We start from the raw sequence: 16,486 nt of genomic DNA, 5'->3' as shown, positions 1-16,486 counted from the left end.
TTCAAAATAGTGCCATGGGATTTTTTTTACAATTACCAAGTGTGCAGTTGAGCCTCGGTTAATGTTGCATTTAAAATACGCACCTCCAACAGTGCAGCATGCCCTGTTCTACACTGGAGTGTCAACCTTGATGTTTTTTCCCATTTTGTGTTGAAGTTTGCTGATGGCACAAAACTAGGTGGAAAGATACAAAACTAGGTGGAAAGGTAAGCTGTGGGGAGGCTACAAAGAGAAATAAACTGTGAGTGAGTGGATTACAGAGAGGCAGGTGGATTATAATGTAGGGAAGCGTGAAGTTATTCACTTCAGTTGAAAGAATAGAAAAGCTAGATATTTTTTAAAAGGTGAGAAAATTGAGTTTGAATGTTCAAAGATACTTGGTTGTGCTCATATAAAGAATGCAAAATGTTCGCATTCAGATGCAGCAATTAGGAAGGCAGCTGGCATATTGGCGTCTATTGCAAGGAGATTGAAGTATGAGGGGGGGGGAAAAAAGGTCTTCTATAATAGTGGATTTTGATGGGACCATATTTGGAATACTGTGTGCAGTTTTGGTTTTCATATTTAAGAGAAGATTTACTAATTTGGAGGCAGTTCAGCAAAGCTTCTCTAACTTAGTTCCTGGATTGAAAGAGTTGACCAATGATAGGCAAATTGTGTCTGTTTTCTCTGGAGGTTAGACGAATAAGAGATAATCTTGTTGAAACATACAAGATTCTGGAAGGGCTTGGTCGATTTGACACAGATTGTTTCTGTTGGTCGGGGAATATAATGTGTAGGACAGTCTCAGGAAAAGGGGCTTGTGAACCTCTGGTATGCTGTGCCTCAGAGATTTGTGGATGCTTGACATGGAATTTTGCCACTGTCCAGCAAATTCTTATTTTGTTTCCCTCAAAATCAGAAAAAGCTTTGAGTTTTCAATTAGCCTTTATTCAAGTTATAGCAAGGAAGCCTGCCATCCACAAGATGGCTTGGAGACTTCCTGGGTGATGCATGGCATGAGCAATTATGCATTTGGTTAGCTTGCATGTAACTTGCATCTACTAATCACAAGAATGAATTTGTTCTGAAGTCATTGATATCCAATTACAGCTAAGAGTTTTAATTCATTGTGTCAGGTGAATATAGTTTACCAGTTATAACTTTTATACGCTTGTCTAATTAATTACTAATGAGGTAAGCCTACATGGTTACATCATTCAAATATCCACACCTGCTCTTTTGGCTACCACCTTGTGGATATCAGAGTTCCATCTTCTTATACCTTGTGTAGCTTGTTTCTGCTGCCTATTGTAAATTTGGGAACTGCTCAAATATCTTCACAGTAACTTTCCAGGGAACTGTGCTGTGCTCAACTCACAGGAGAACCCTGCTGCTCTTGGTGATTTTTAACGCTTTCAATGCTTCATTGTTGAATACATTTAACACTGAGGTCGTAGATTTTCGGTCTCTGAGGAAATCAAGGGAATTGGGGTAATGACAGGAAGGTGAAGTTGAAGTCCAAGACCAGCCATGATTGTACTGCATGGCAGAGTGGGACATACCTTCTGAAGTCCTGGAGTAAAACTTAAACCCTAAACCTCATGACTCATGGGCAAGGGTGCTAACAATTGAGCCACAACTGTCACCTAGCCGAAGGCAGATTTCTCAGACAGAAAGGGAGCAACGAAGAAAGTTGAGGTGGGAAACTTATAGCTTTCGTGCTTCATTTCTGGAGTGAAATGCCACCAAATCAGTAGGTCACAGAGTAGATTTCAGACAATATGTGTTAAAGCTGTTAAGAATGACAATACTCCCACAAAGCTATAATGATTTTCTATTGTGATCTTGTATAGCTGAGAGACTTGCGGCCACTTTTAGAGAGCAGTTAAAAGTTACCCATGGTGATTTGGGATTTCAGTTTTATACGGAGATTAGGTTTCCTTCCCTAAAGGATGTCAGTTGAACCAGTTGCATATTTTTGACAAGCTTCATGGTCACTTTTACTGATACCAACTTTTTATTTACAGATGTTTAAAATTTGAATTCAAGTTGTCAATCTTGGGAATTTGATCGTTTCTCTGAATTTGCAGTCCAAGTCTCTGAATTGCTAATTTAATAACGTAGCATAATAACAACCTTGCCCAATGACCAAATAGTACATATGCTGCAGCGTATTACAAAATCTTAACATACCAGTGTCTCAAACTGGAAGAGAAAGACACAAATAGTTTATTGAACCATATTTTCTCCCAAACGACGATGGTTTGGATCTTTGAAAGATTTCAAAGATTGCAAGAAGTTATATAATTTTAATTTGATTTATTGTTGTCACGTATTAGTATACAGTGAAAAGTATTGTTCCTTGCACGCTATACAGACAAGGCATACTGTTCATAGAGAAGGAAAGAAGAGAGTGCAGAATGTAGTGTTATAGTCATGGCTAAGATGTAGAGAAAAATCAACAGTGCAAGGTAGGTCCATTCAAAAGCCTGATCACAGCAGGCTGTTCTTCAGTCAGTTGGTATATGACCTCAGACTTTTGCATGTTTTTCCAGATGGAAGAAGGTGGAAGAGAGTATTTCCAGGGTGCATGGGGTCTTTGATTATGCTAGCTGCTTTTCCAAAGCAGTGGGAAGTGTAGACAGAGTCAATGGATGGGAGGCTGCTTTGCATGATGGACTGGCCTTCATTGACAACCCTTTGTAGTTTTTTGCAGTCATGGGTGGAGCAGGGGCCACACAAAGCTGTGATATAACTAGAAAGAATGTTTTCTGTGGTGCATCTGTAAAAGTTGGTGAGTCATAGCAGCCAAATTTCCTTAGTCTTCTGAGAAAGTAGAGGCATTGGTGGGTTCTCTTAAGCATAGTGTTGGAATGGGAGGACCAGGATGTGTTGTTGGTGATCTGGACATCTTAAAACTTAAAGCTGTGAACAATTTCTACTTCATCCCCATGAATGTAGACAGGGGCATATTCACCACTACGTTTCCTGAAGCTGATGACTGTCTCCTTCATTTTGTTGACATTGAAGGAGAGATTACTGTTGTTGCACCATTTTACCAGATTCTCTCTATCATCCCTGTAGTCCATATCATCATTGTTTGAGATCTGACCCACTCTGGTGGTTTCATCAGCAAACTTGAAAGTTTGAATCATAGAAACCCTGTAGTGCAGAAAGAGGCCATCTGGCCCATTGAGTCTGCACTGACCACAATCCCACCCAGGCCTTACCCCCATATCTGTATATATTTACCTGCTAATCCCTCTAACCTAGACATCTCAGGGCACTAAGGGGCAATTTTAGCATGACCAATCAACCTAACCTGCACACGTTTGGACTGTGGGAGGAAGCCGGAGGAAACCCACACTGACACGAGGCGAATGTGCAAACGCCACACAGGCAGTGACCCAAGCCAGGAATCGAACCCACGCCCCTGGAGCTGTGAAGCAGCAGTGCTCACCACTGTGCTGCCATGCCTAATCATTAGCTAAGGTGCAGAGTAGTTGTGTTTGACTATTTATTTGGTATGTTTCGAAGAACTAACACAGGCATGATGGACTAAATAACCTCCTTACCAACTGGTTCATTGATCCTGTATTGCCTTATATTGATCTGGTGTGCACAAAGAGAAGTCACAGTAACCCTGATGATCTGGTGATTTGACTAGATCATCATGTCACCAGATACTTCATATTGCTTCATCCTTTTAACTAATACTTGTTTTTAGTTTTTAGGGATCTTGAACTACCAAATATACTTGAACTGTGTCAATTTTTTGGGGTTCTAGGATCTCAAGCCAGTGGTTGATGGTGTTGACGGAATCAAGATTTCTTCAGTGTTAGGTTTGCAAGACTTTGACCTTATACGAGTCATTGGACGTGGCAGCTACGCTAAAGTTCTCCTTGTACGCTTGAAGAAAAACGACTGTATTTATGCAATGAAAGTGGTAAAGAAGGAACTGGTCCATGATGATGAGGTAAAGTTTATTCATTTAAGAAAAGAAAGACCTTACCTTATTAAGTATTTTTCACAAACTCAATGGCCCACAATGCTTCACAGCTAATTATATATTTTTGACACATTGTCACTGTTGTAATGTAGGGAAAAGTTGTTTTGGTGTGGCTTTCTTGTTGTATTTAATTGGGGAATACCGCAGATTTTTGGCATTGAAAGTATAATTATTTCAGAATTTTTTTCAGTTTTTTTGATTCTATACTTCACTGACTCATTTCATAAATGTTATTCAAATTTGCTCTCTGGTCTTTGAGGGAGCAAGGTCCTGCAATCTCCCTTTACTGATAGAGGGAGAAATGGCAAATCACCTGAAGTTTTATACTCCTGGTCACTATCCAATGACTACAGTTGTATGTACAGATTAGATGGAATGGCTATGCTAAATTGTCCCTTAATATCAGGGGGACTAGCAGGGTAAATACATGGGGTTACGGGGATAGGACCTAGGTGGAATGATTGTCAGTGCAGACTTGATGGGTCAAATGGCCTCTTTCTGCACTGTAGGGATTCTATGTGCAGGTTATTGTTTAACGTGTGAGATGCATCCTGCAGTCAAGTAGCCTACGTTAAGGTACATACATGACATAGCAATGTGGGTGAGATTCTCGAAGATTGTTTTGCCTACTGGAAGCATAATCCTAGCATGAGCCATTGCATGGAAGAGAATATGAAAGAAAATTAAGAATGAGGGGGTGAAATTTGCCATAATATTTTCAATGTGTAAGAACTGTACCTAATGTGAAAGCCAACATATTTGTCAATATTTAAGGAATTAATTAGACCAAGCTCAAAATTGTGAAAATGTCAAAACATTGGAACACGTTGTTCTGACTAAGTTGAATATTTAGGATTGTTTCATACTTAAAAAAGATTCTGGAGTTCTATACTGCAGCCCTTCAGAAAAAGTAACTGGAAATCACAAAGGTACTAAAATGGTAAGTAATGTAACACTAAATGCATTCTTAGCCTTTAAAAGTAATTGTAATATGACAACAATAATAACTTGCATTTATATGGTGTACATTCCAGAAAAGTGTCCTGGTAATTTATTGAGACCTAATTGGAGGAAAATAGATAGCGTACAAAAAGAGAGACAGTTTTGAAGAATGATCGAAAGCTTTGTCCCAATAGACAATTTTTAAGAGACTTGAGAATAGTGTGGGCAAATATGAAATTGTCCATTTTGTTAGGAAAAATTAAAAATAAGCTTACTGTCTACATACTGAGAGATTGCAGAGGGATCTGGGTATCCTAGTGCATGAATCACAAAAGGCTGGTACCAGATAGAGCAAGTAATTAGGAAACCAATCGAATATTGTTGTTTATTGAGGGGAATTGATTACATAATCAATTCAGCTTCAGCTGTACAATGCATTGGTGAGATTACATCTGGGGTATTGTGTACATTATTGGTCTTGTCATTTAAGGAAATATGTTAATGTGCTAGAAACAGTTCAGAGGGTTACTAATTCCAAGAATGGGCAGGTTGTCTTATGAGGAAAGGTTGAAGGGGTTAGGTTTGTATCTACCAGAGTTAGGTTGAGTAAGAGCCGGCATAATCAAAATGTTTAAAATCATGAGGGATAATAGGGTGGATGTGGAGAGGGTTCCTCTCATCGGGATATAGTTTCTCTTGCTGTGAGAAATATATCATCTGCAAAATCCTGCTTTCTTCTCCCTCTTAATCATAAATCATACTAAAATAAAGCTGAAGCTATCTTGTATGGTTATATTAAAATAAATTTACTGATGGAATCTTAAAATTTGTAACTTGTTAGAAACCAGTTGTAACCCAGCTTAGTTTGTTGGTATAAGAAGATGTTAATGGAGAATAGTATTTGTTTTTGTAATGCATGCATTGTTTGATGGACTGAAGCCAACCTTGCGTTGTGTATACCAATGATAAATTTCCAGAGCTAGCTTGTGAGCAAGCCACAGGTTTGTCCCAGATTAGCAAAGTAGATCACCAACACATGGTTGGGTTTTTCCGTGCTGACAATTCTGTCATTATTTTACAAAAAGCATTCAAAATGTGTCCTCCTCCTGGAAATGTGAAGAGCAGAAAAGCTGTACTTTTTCAGAAATGCCTACAGTGAAATTATGTATTTAAGTGATTCCATGTAAAACATAGATACTTTTGTTCTGTTTTTATAGAGTTGATGACTTGTGTGGCACAGTGGTTAGTACTGCTGCCTCAGCACCATGGACCCGGGTTCAATTCCCGACTTCGGTCACTGCCTGTGCAGAGTCTACACGTTCTCCCAGTGTCTGCGTGGGTTTCCTGTGGGTGCTCCGGTTTCCTCCCACATTGAGAAAGATGTGCTAGTTAGGTGTGTTGGCCATGCTAAATTCTCCCCTGGTGTATCTGAACATGCGCCAAAGTGTGCTGACTGGGGGATGTTCACAGTAACTTCATTGCAGTGTTAATGTAAGCCTACTTGTGATGCTAATCAATGGACTTAAACTTTAATTCTCATTAGTTATCAACTGATTTGAATCAAGTCATCTAAATTGAATGAATGACTGCTGTAGTCTATTCATATTGCTGATATTAGTTTTATGTTAACAATTTTTAACAATCTAGAAATAATTATTTCTGAAATTTCTAACATATGCTACAAACAATATGTGACTTACTTTAGCGTGGAAGAAATTAAAAACATTTCTACTGTACTTTCACATTAGCTTTTTCTGATTTTTGTCAGACTACAAATCATTGTAATTTTTTAAGTAGGTAAGCAAGGATAAGAAGTCCAAAGATGTGCAGGTTAGGTGGATTGGCTGAGCTAAATTGTCCTTTGGTGTCCAAAGATGTGTATAGATAGAGTAGTGCAGGGTTATGGGGATAGGATGAGGTGATGGGCAAAATGTTGTTTTGGAGCAACTCAATGGGCTGAATGGCTTCCTGCTGCAATGTAGTGATTCTATGGTTCTATGGAAATACCAATATAGGGCTTTATAGGTTTTCCAACATGCACGTCGTTAGACTTGAGAGTAGTTTTATGAGACAACTAATGTTGAAATGAAGATAGAAACTAAAAGAGGTAAAATCAACCTCCTCTTGTTACATTTTATGCCCTTAACATCTCATGCTCTCAGCATCTCAAGTGGAAGTCAGTAGCAAGTGAAAAGGAAGCTACTATGATTTAACAGTCCATACCTTGCATTCATCTCTAATGTCCTTTTTTCAGTCTTTTCCAAAAGCTGGAAAATGTGCTAAATATACTATTAGAATTGTAGCCTCCTTTGTTCCTGGTTTCCACTTTTCTTTGCCATAGCTGCTTTCTAGCCTCTAATTGCATCTCTGGTATCCTGCACATCTGTGATCAATCCATAAATTATTTTGACGCATCATTTTGGAACTAAAAGAAAACTATTTTCATGATAGTAATGAATGACAGGTAATCTGCTGCTGCAACTATTATAGTTATGTTATTGTTGTTTGCCACTTGCGCATGTACAAGCTACAAAGCACCTCAGAGCTGCATTATCCTGCCTTGAATTCTATTACCATATGTGATTGCTAATATGTTAATAACTTGGTTAATTCTATTTCTTTCATATTTGTCCATTTAAAGGTTTTGATGAAACCATACTGATTTTTCTGGCTATATATTTATGTTACTCGTCCATTTCTCAACCTGGATGTATTTGTCTATTCAACAATTATAATAAAGAACCTGCTGCCAACTCATGCACGGGATCATACAAGTCTATCTGGAATCTCCCTGTGACTTTCCTTAATCACTGTAAGGAAGTATCTGAACTATTTTCCTCAGTACCTTAATTGAGATTGTAAACTGATCTTGCCAGTGAGTACAGAAATGAATCTGGATGCTGTCAGTCTGTGGTGCCATTGGTGAGGACTTATTTTTCCATTTTGCATGAGAATTCAGTGAAGTAAAAGGGCTCCTTTCAAAAGGTAACATTTTTAAAAATAGATTTTTGAGGCATCAGGACTCAGAGGAGCAAGATGCTCTTTCTAGTTGACGATATTCATAATGTCTTTTTTAAAACATAAGATGGGGGCCATTGAGCCCCACCAGCCTATGAGCTGGGCAAGCTGGTAAGATTGTGAAAGAGCCAAGAAATCAGGTTCCATTTCGAGCCCTCTCAATCTTACTGGCACTGAGTATCCGACACGGCTGATAATATTTAAATTTATTCAGAAACCAATTTGAATGGATTTAGCGAGTTCAGAACTGAATCGTCTTGGCTCACTTGCCACTGTAGAAAGTTCTGGGGAAGGTTCTCTCCAGTGAGTATCACATATGGTTCCCCCATCAATGGAGGCCACATGTACTGGTCCCGCCTGTAGAACTGGAGGCAATTGTGGCCCCCCTGGGATGTCGTGGATAGGGGTGGGATGCCCCTTGGGCAGTGCCATCTGGCACACTGGCAGTGCCCACCAGGCAGTGTTGAGGAGGCGGGCTGTTTTGGTAGGTGGGCAGCTACTGCACACTTTATAGTAGTGATCAGTAGTGCGTTGGGGAAATCGCTGCACACTGCAACAGTGATCCGTAATGGAAGGGGGCTGGTGGTTTGGGCTGCGATAAGATCGGGGTGGCGGAAAGCAGAGCCTGGTGGGGGAGTGGGGAGGTGATCAGCTACAGAGGCTGGCTATAGCAGCAGAGGCATTGACAGGTCTCTGTGCTGTCTGCTTAGAAACCTGCACATGTGCACTTGCAACCCCGTTGCTGTCAGCTAGCCTTTGGGCGATTTACGCCCCATCCTCTCCCGCTGCTGGTGATTTTAAAGTTTGTCAAGATTTTTTGCCAGAGTCAGGTAAGATTTGACTTTTAAGTCGCCCCAAAAAATGTGCGAATATCTCCTGTTTTTGTGCTCATTCAGGACTTTTTTTTTGGTAAGATCATCCCCAACGTGTATTTCATTGCTTGGAGTCCAATTTATACTTGTATCACAAAGTAGATACAGATAAGCAAAATCATTTGGCCCATTTTGACTCCTGCAGAAAGACTCGATGTTTACCTTTTCACAACAGCCGTTTATTTGTTAATATTTTCACGATCCTATCCAGAAGTCCATTGATCACTCTTGGTTTGACGTGAGCTCTCAATTTGCCATTTACTAGTTTGAAGCTGTCACTTTGTTCCTACTTCCAGTTTAATATGAAGTTATTTCAGAATTTTTTTGTATTTGATACTATATTACCACTGTACAGTTATTAGTATGAATGTTTATACTAATAGCTTACCAGTTGTATGTTGTCAGTTGTTTGGGGGTGGTATAGATTTACTTCGGGAAGTTTCTGAACTCTCCTCAATTTTTGTACGGTAAGAGTTTTTGCTGTGACTAAACTCGCACAAAGATCATGGGTCTGGTTGTCCCAAAAAAATTGAGTGCTGAATTTGCAGGAATCTCTCACACTTTGTGCACTGCAGAGGTCACAATCGTGATTCAGAGTCTGATAGTTCCATGACTCTGCATGTGCAGCGACCCCGATCTGTCAGCCCCCCATTTGCTGGCCAGCCCTGGACCCCCGCAGTGCTGTCTGCCTGCCTGCTTATTGGTCATGTTGTAAAAAGCCACTGTTTCCCTGCTGGTTTGAATGTCTTCTTCAACACTTGCATTGCTCATTTTAGTTGTTTGTTGTGCTGAACTAAACTTTTCTTGGTCTTGTATTATTGATTCAATGCTAAATCTACTTAGATCACTCAGACTGCTTACGCCATTAAATCACTGTCTTGCAATGCATTTATCACCACAACTGACATCCATACCTTTGTCATCTACAGATTTGCTTATTTCAATAGGCTCCTATTATCTACCCTAAGTAAAAATTAGCTTTGAAAAAATTTTTCATATCCTATTCTGCACCCCATCAACTCATTTTTCACCCTTGCCCACCTTTACTGATCTACCTTGGCTTCTAGTTCTCCAACACCTTGGAATTAAAAACTGATTCTTATTTTTAAATCCTCCCAACTCTGTAAACTTCTTCACTGCTTCTATCCCTCTTCAGTCTAACTTAGGAAGGTACGCTTTAAGCTAACTGGACCCCATGCTCAGGACTTCTCGACTCCATTTTTCTTCCAAAGAGATCCCCTGTAAAATACACCCTTCCACCCCTCTGAATATTCCTTTTTTTGGCAAAATAGCCATATTTTGGTACGCTGTGTAAAGTACCTGGAATCATCTTTCGGCATTAAAGCACTGTATTACTACAAGTTATTGTTACACCACTGGTGAAAAAGCGAAGATATATCTTACCAGAAAATAATCAGAAAATAAATCTGGTGAAAGCTGTGACTAACTGTAAATTGTTCTGTTTACCCACTGGGAAATAAGATTGCCCTCAAAAACCTTGGCTGGAATGTTATGGCCTTTCACACTGGCAGAATTTTCCCATCCCGCTGCAGTGAATGAAGATTTGGCTAGATGCTAAATTCGTTGGGAGCATGCGTGAGTGGCCAGTAAGATTGTGCCCTTTGACTTTACCAAATGCATCTCTGGTTTAAAATTTTAAGAAGTTTTATATGTATGGCATTGTAAAATCCTGGTCTACCAAGCAAATTCCCATCTTGAAGTTTACTATTGCAGCTCTTTCGAGAAGGATATCATCTAATTGAATAATACCTTTTTGTTCTATGTTCTTTGAGTATCTTGACCGTTTTCCATTACAGCTATTCATGGATTGTTTGATTTAGCCTATAACTTTGAACACGTTTAAGTTTTTTAATGCACTAGGGAAAAGCATGTCCAAATATTTGCTTAGAAAAACCTGTAATTGTAAAAATGTCAAAAATCAGACAGTTTCCTTCTCAAATCTCTGGTCATGTCCACGTGACAAACTAGGCATCAAACATGGGATTCACCATGCCTTCTGTTTTTAGAAGTGAGTTGTTGGGCGGAGTGAATTAACATTTGTGATCCCGTGCACGGTGAGCCACCTCCTTGGGATAAAGCTATGTTGCTTTAATCACTAGCCAGATTTTTTTAAACTATCTATGGTAATGCAAGTGTGATTTACAATTAATTGGATATCTTGATCTTTATTATCTGAAATATGCATTTTCAAAGCATGTTTCAAGCAAATCTTAATCAGATTATATACTACATTTGCAGATAATTTTAGTCAACCCTTGATTCACAGCATTATTTTAAGTAATTATGCATAAATTACATCAATTTTTAAAGATAAAGAGAAGCTGAGGGAGAGTGCTATCAGAACAAAGTACTCTATTGCATGTAGAAGTTGAAAAATATTAATTCCTACAATTATGTAAATTTAAGTAGCTCTTTTTCTTCTTATGAAAACCTGGTTTTTTTAAAGTTCTGCTTTCATCTGGAGTTCCTCACTTCAGAGACTGAGTGCCAGCCTGCATGTATCCTTAATGGAAGTTAACATTTCGGATTGATGTAACTGCCAGTCCGGCAGCATCTGATAACGAGAGCAAGTTAGTACTGGCTGAGTACTGCTTTCCTTTCAGCTGGTCCTAACTTTTCCAGGCGTTTTGTATTGACCTTGGTGCCAATCCAATGGCATCTAAGTTGGGAAAAATTACTGTTGGCTGGGAATTGCTATATATTCATCCAGCACTTGGCTAAACCACTTCTAGATTGACTTCTTTACTGGTGCTAAGCCATGTACATGAATAGACCAACTAAGAAACTACAAAAGGTTATGAATGTAGCCCAATCCATTATACAAACCAGCCTCCCATCTATTGGCTCTGTCTATACTTCCTGCTGGCTCGGCAAAGCAGCCGGCCATAATTAAGGACCCCACATATTCTCTCTTCCGCCACCTTCTGTTGGGAAAAAGATATAAAAGTCTGAGGTCATGTGCCAACCGACTCAAGAACAGCTTCTTCCCTGATGTCATTATGCTTTTGAATAGACCTACCTTGCATTAAGTTGATCTTTCTCTACACCCTAGCTATGACTGCACACTCTCATTTCCTTCTCTGTGAACGGTATGTTTTGCCTGTATAGTGCGCAAGAAACAATTCTTTTCACTGTATGCTAATACATGTGACAATAATAAATCAAACAGTAAGCTTTGTCATTGGAGAAACTTAATCTGCAATTGGGACCCTCTTGTGGGGAGAGGGAAATTAAGATTATCTGTATTGCGTATTCTTGATTTGTTTTCTTCTTTTATGTTTTTGTGCTTTGTTTATATTATACTTATAAGTTTGAAGTGACATTGCTCATATAATGTATCAGTGCACCTTCCAGCTGATCCAAGTTTGATTCCTGGATTGTGTTGTTTTGGCTACGCTTGCTCCTAATTGTTAGTTGGTGATTCTTGCTGAAATGTATAATACAGTAGCAGTCCTAGGTGGGAAAGACCTTTGGCCTGTCTAGATCACCTGAATGAATTGAAAGTTGCCAAAGTCCCAGAGGACGATAGGCTTGCTCTCCCCCTTTTTTAAGAGAGAGAGAGAGATATGGCTGGTGGTGATTTAACATGAGGGTCATGATACCTCAGGCAAGGAGCAAGATTGAGAAGGTTCTTGAATAACATCTGCTGGTATGGAAATTGAAGCCATGCTGTTTGTGTCGGCCAACTAAACTAAACTACCTAATCACAGTATTCCCTTGATTAGACCTGAATCCCATTTGTTAACAGAAACCTATTTTGTTTTCTTGTTCCGCCACCCATACTGATACTCTGTTTCACATGATACCCTTCGACTAAAATCATATTCTTCCTGCATTTCCTATTTTCTTATGCTGTTCTTAAATATGCCACTTATGTTTAAGTTCTATACATGCAGAAAAACAAGCTTCGAATACTTACTGTATTTCATCAAAGTATCTTTACTAGAGAGAAAAATGACCTGTGCTAATCAATCTTTTACTTGTATGGATTCCTTTAAGTTATGGGCTCAGCTGTACCTTTCCGGTCACTGAAAATGTTTTCTGAAATCGGTTTACCAAAACTTCAGGGAATACTTCAGATAAGGTCTTAGCAAAGCAAAAAACAATCATAAAATGGATTTTTATGTTATACCCTTTGAACAGAGTTCTATCCACAAAACCATTTGTACAAACTAATAAGAGACTTCAATAGTAAACCTTCTGATAGTCCACAGCTAACTAGCTGCCAACTGGGTGCTTATTGACAGTGTGTGAGAACGTGTGTTTAAAAATTGGGTACACCAAGACGTAGAAGTGTGATCACTTGAGTAAGCGACTGGAGGAATGTCGCCACCCATGATATCGCATTCCAATGTGAGTCATGATTTCCAGTGGAGTTTTAATACAGATCAACATTGTAAAACAAGTGAGGATTGTGCAAGGCCATTCTGTATAGAGAGTTCAAAAAGAGTTAGGCAACTGAGTACATAAATCAGTTACAGCTTCGATAATTTTCGATGGGTGATTCTGAATACTATTCTGCACTTAATCAGTGAAAGGCAGGGATTACTGATGGCAATGTAAACACCACTGTTGCGAATTAAGAAAGTGAACCTTGATACAAGTATGTTGCCAACAGTAACTTCTGCTTTCAAGTTAGCTGTCATAAAAATGTTGATCAGTTAATTGTTGAAATATGGCTTTGATAATACAAGATGGTGTGATATGTTGGACTTTGAATGAGTCCTACAATTTTTCGGTGTTTCTGGTATCAGATGTGTTCGTTTTTCAGGCCAGGTGAGAGAAAATGTGTGAATGCCAGGTACTTCATCCTATGGATTAAACAAAAATCCTGAGTCACTGGAGACTGCTATTACAGATCTCCTGGGTATCCAGTAGTGAGCAGCATTTGCAGACGCCTAGTTTCTTGACTAGTGGAAAAGGGTGCAGAGAGAATAAGAAGATAAATAATAAAACATCTTAGAAAATTAATGTTTACTGCTTCATGCTGAAATGAATGGAAATCAAACTCATTAACTTGAATTTACTTGTGACTTCCTGGCACCAGTAGCCTACAAAGGACAGAGTGGAATTGGCAATCTGTTTGGAATTCTTTTTCTCTCATTTGGATCGATTGCAGTTAAGTTATTTGCCCATCACTAGATGGCAGCATCAGTTTAGTTTGCTTTTCCTATTGACAACTAAGCTGTGATTCTTCTGAAGTATGTAACTTTTAATACATGCTGTACAGAAGATAACCTTCCAAGTTAATATTCCATGCATTGAGGATAGCTCAGTGATGCAATATTTTGGTGTATCAACCTGCTGCCTCAGAGCAAAAAACCTTTCTACCTCATGCAGTTACTATCCCATAATATCTTCTGTGAATATTATGTCAGTTGGGAGCAGCATAGAGAAAATAACCTGGTATGTCCCTGCGAAACCACACTGCAGTCAAAGGCTTTAGCAGATGTAGGATGGAAATTGGCATTTTAAAAAAAAAGAGAAAAATCAGTAAATCAACCATTTGGAAGAAGATGTTAACTGCAAATCCTCAAGTCTTTACAGATGAAATATAATATTGGTGTTTTTGTTCAATATATTGTATTAGAGTTTTCATATTGGCTTATAATGCTGTGATTTTAGATATACAGTGCTGTAATGTATTTTGGCTTCTTTATGTTTGCCATGGTTACCCAGCAGGTTATTTGCGGTTGATCATTTTTTGCCTGCAAGCCTGTTTGGTGATCAAACTTGGCCTCAAGGTCTTCTGACCTCCTCTTCCCTGCACGTAACTGACAATTACCCAGCCCATCTCCTCTCTCACTTGTCGCTTCTCCTCCTTACTTTTCTCTCTATTAGCATTAACTTCCATCACCCCACTTCTTGCTTTCAGTCCCACCACCTAATGGTTTTTTTTTCAGTTAGAAAACGGAAAACCACAATTTTGAATTTAACCAGTGTGGAAGAAGAAAATTTCCTGGCTTAGTAAAGCAGTCACAACATGTATAGAGTGATGCAAGCAATTTTTTATTAAAATGTAATAAACGGGTGGCACGGTAGCACAGTGGTTAGCACTGCTGCTTCACAGCTCCAGGGACCTGTGTTCGATTCCCGGCTTGGCTCACTGTCTCTGGGGAGTTTGTATTTTCTCCTCGTGTCTGCACGTATTTCCTCCGAGTGCTCCGGTTTCCTCCCACAATCCAAAGATGTGCAGGTTAAGTTGATTGGTCATGCTAAAAATTGCCCCTTAGTGTTCTGAGATGTGTAGGTTAGTGGGATTAGCGGGTAAATGTGTTGCGATATGGAGGTAGGAAATGGGTGGGATTGTGGTCGGTGCAGACTCGATGGGCCAAATGGCCTCTTTCTGCGCTGTAGGGTTTCTATGATTCTATGATTTCACAATGTTAAATTTTGGACCTGTTTTATGTAGGATGTTAACATTGCGTGAGTGTCAAAGGGTACATTTCTATGATAAAGCAAACAGCAAGAAAAATGTGCAGAAACAGCTGTTTTCAATTACAGTTCAGCTGGACATTGATCTAACTACCAAGAATTTCTGGGAATCTACCTCATCTCCAGCTTTAATGAGCCCGTATCCTGTTTTGTTGGCTTACTAGAAGCTATATTTCACAGCTATCAAAAACCTCAACAGCAGAACATTTAACATACTGCAGCATCTTTATTCCTTTAAGTAAAATGGATCCAAACAGAGTTATTTCAATATTTATGCATGGAATTTATTTCTCTTGCTCTTGGATCCCAATCTTGTATCTCACTTGGCTTCTTGCCTTAGCTGTGATGAATGTTTGGCAGCTTGTGTAAGGATGAGTTCATACTTTCTGCAAGAACCAAGGAGAAGAAACTTGTGCTGGGATTTTCAGCATTCAACCTCTATGTTGCTGAGAAAGGATTTTTAATATGGTCAGAAAGTTATGTTCCCAGTGCTTGACTAATACATTTACAGTACAGTGCAGAATTGAATTGTGCATGCAGCAATTCAGAATGCTTTTGACATTGAATTTAACTTTCACTGTAACCCAGTAATCTGGGAAGGGAAAAAAAGTACATGCTCAAAGTACAAATAGTAACTTAAACTGTGCTTTGCTATAACTAGCCTACGCAAAACATTGTGGCACAAAAATCACACAAATCTTAAGCTACATTTGTTCTAAGGATACAATTTGAAATGATAAAGTTTGTTTCCATTTAGTAATGTGCTAATCATGTTGAATGTGAATTAGAACATGACAGCCAGTTAACTTCTATTCTCTTAGGCTGCTTGAAAACCTCGTTGAAAATTCAGTACATTAGTCAGTGTGCGTAACTTCAGTTTTGAAATCCAAAAGACAAAGTAGTGTACCTAAAATTGGTGATAATGCAAAGTTAGGTGGGAGTGTAAACTGTGAGGAAGAGACAGAGTCTGAAAAGAATATAGACCAGGCTAAATGAGTGGCCAACATGTTTTTGTCTCCATAGCAAAGGAAAGATATACTTGCCATGGAGACTTTACTGTGAAGGCTCACTAGTGTGATTCCAGGGATGAGGAGGCTATCCATCAATGAGATGCTGAGTAAATTTGGCCTCTATTCTGGAATTTAGAAGGATTGAGAGGTGATTTCATTGAAATGCACAAGCTGCTAAAAAGGGTTGACAGATAACA

At 39.0% G+C, this 16,486-nt stretch overlaps 1 protein-coding gene across 2 annotated transcripts in view; it reads left to right on the top strand.

The window, feature by feature from the left end:
• Positions 1–16,486, top strand: part of prkcz (protein kinase C, zeta) — a 480,227-nt gene that overhangs the window by 249,861 nt on the left and 213,880 nt on the right. For both annotated transcript variants that reach the window (XM_080182477.1, XM_080182476.1), the window contains exon 9: positions 3,770–3,958. In XM_080182477.1, coding sequence (XP_080038603.1) covers positions 3,770–3,958 — 189 coding nt within the window. The remainder of the gene's footprint in view (positions 1–3,769; positions 3,959–16,486) is intronic.

This window comes from Carcharhinus amblyrhynchos, unplaced genomic scaffold (assembly GCF_965287045.1).
Source record: "Carcharhinus amblyrhynchos unplaced genomic scaffold, sCarAmb.v2.hapA scaffold_56, whole genome shotgun sequence".
Lineage (NCBI taxonomy): Eukaryota > Metazoa > Chordata > Chondrichthyes > Carcharhiniformes > Carcharhinidae > Carcharhinus > Carcharhinus amblyrhynchos.
Note: the sequence above shows the minus strand (reverse complement) of the source record. Positions and strands in the feature narration are given on the sequence as shown.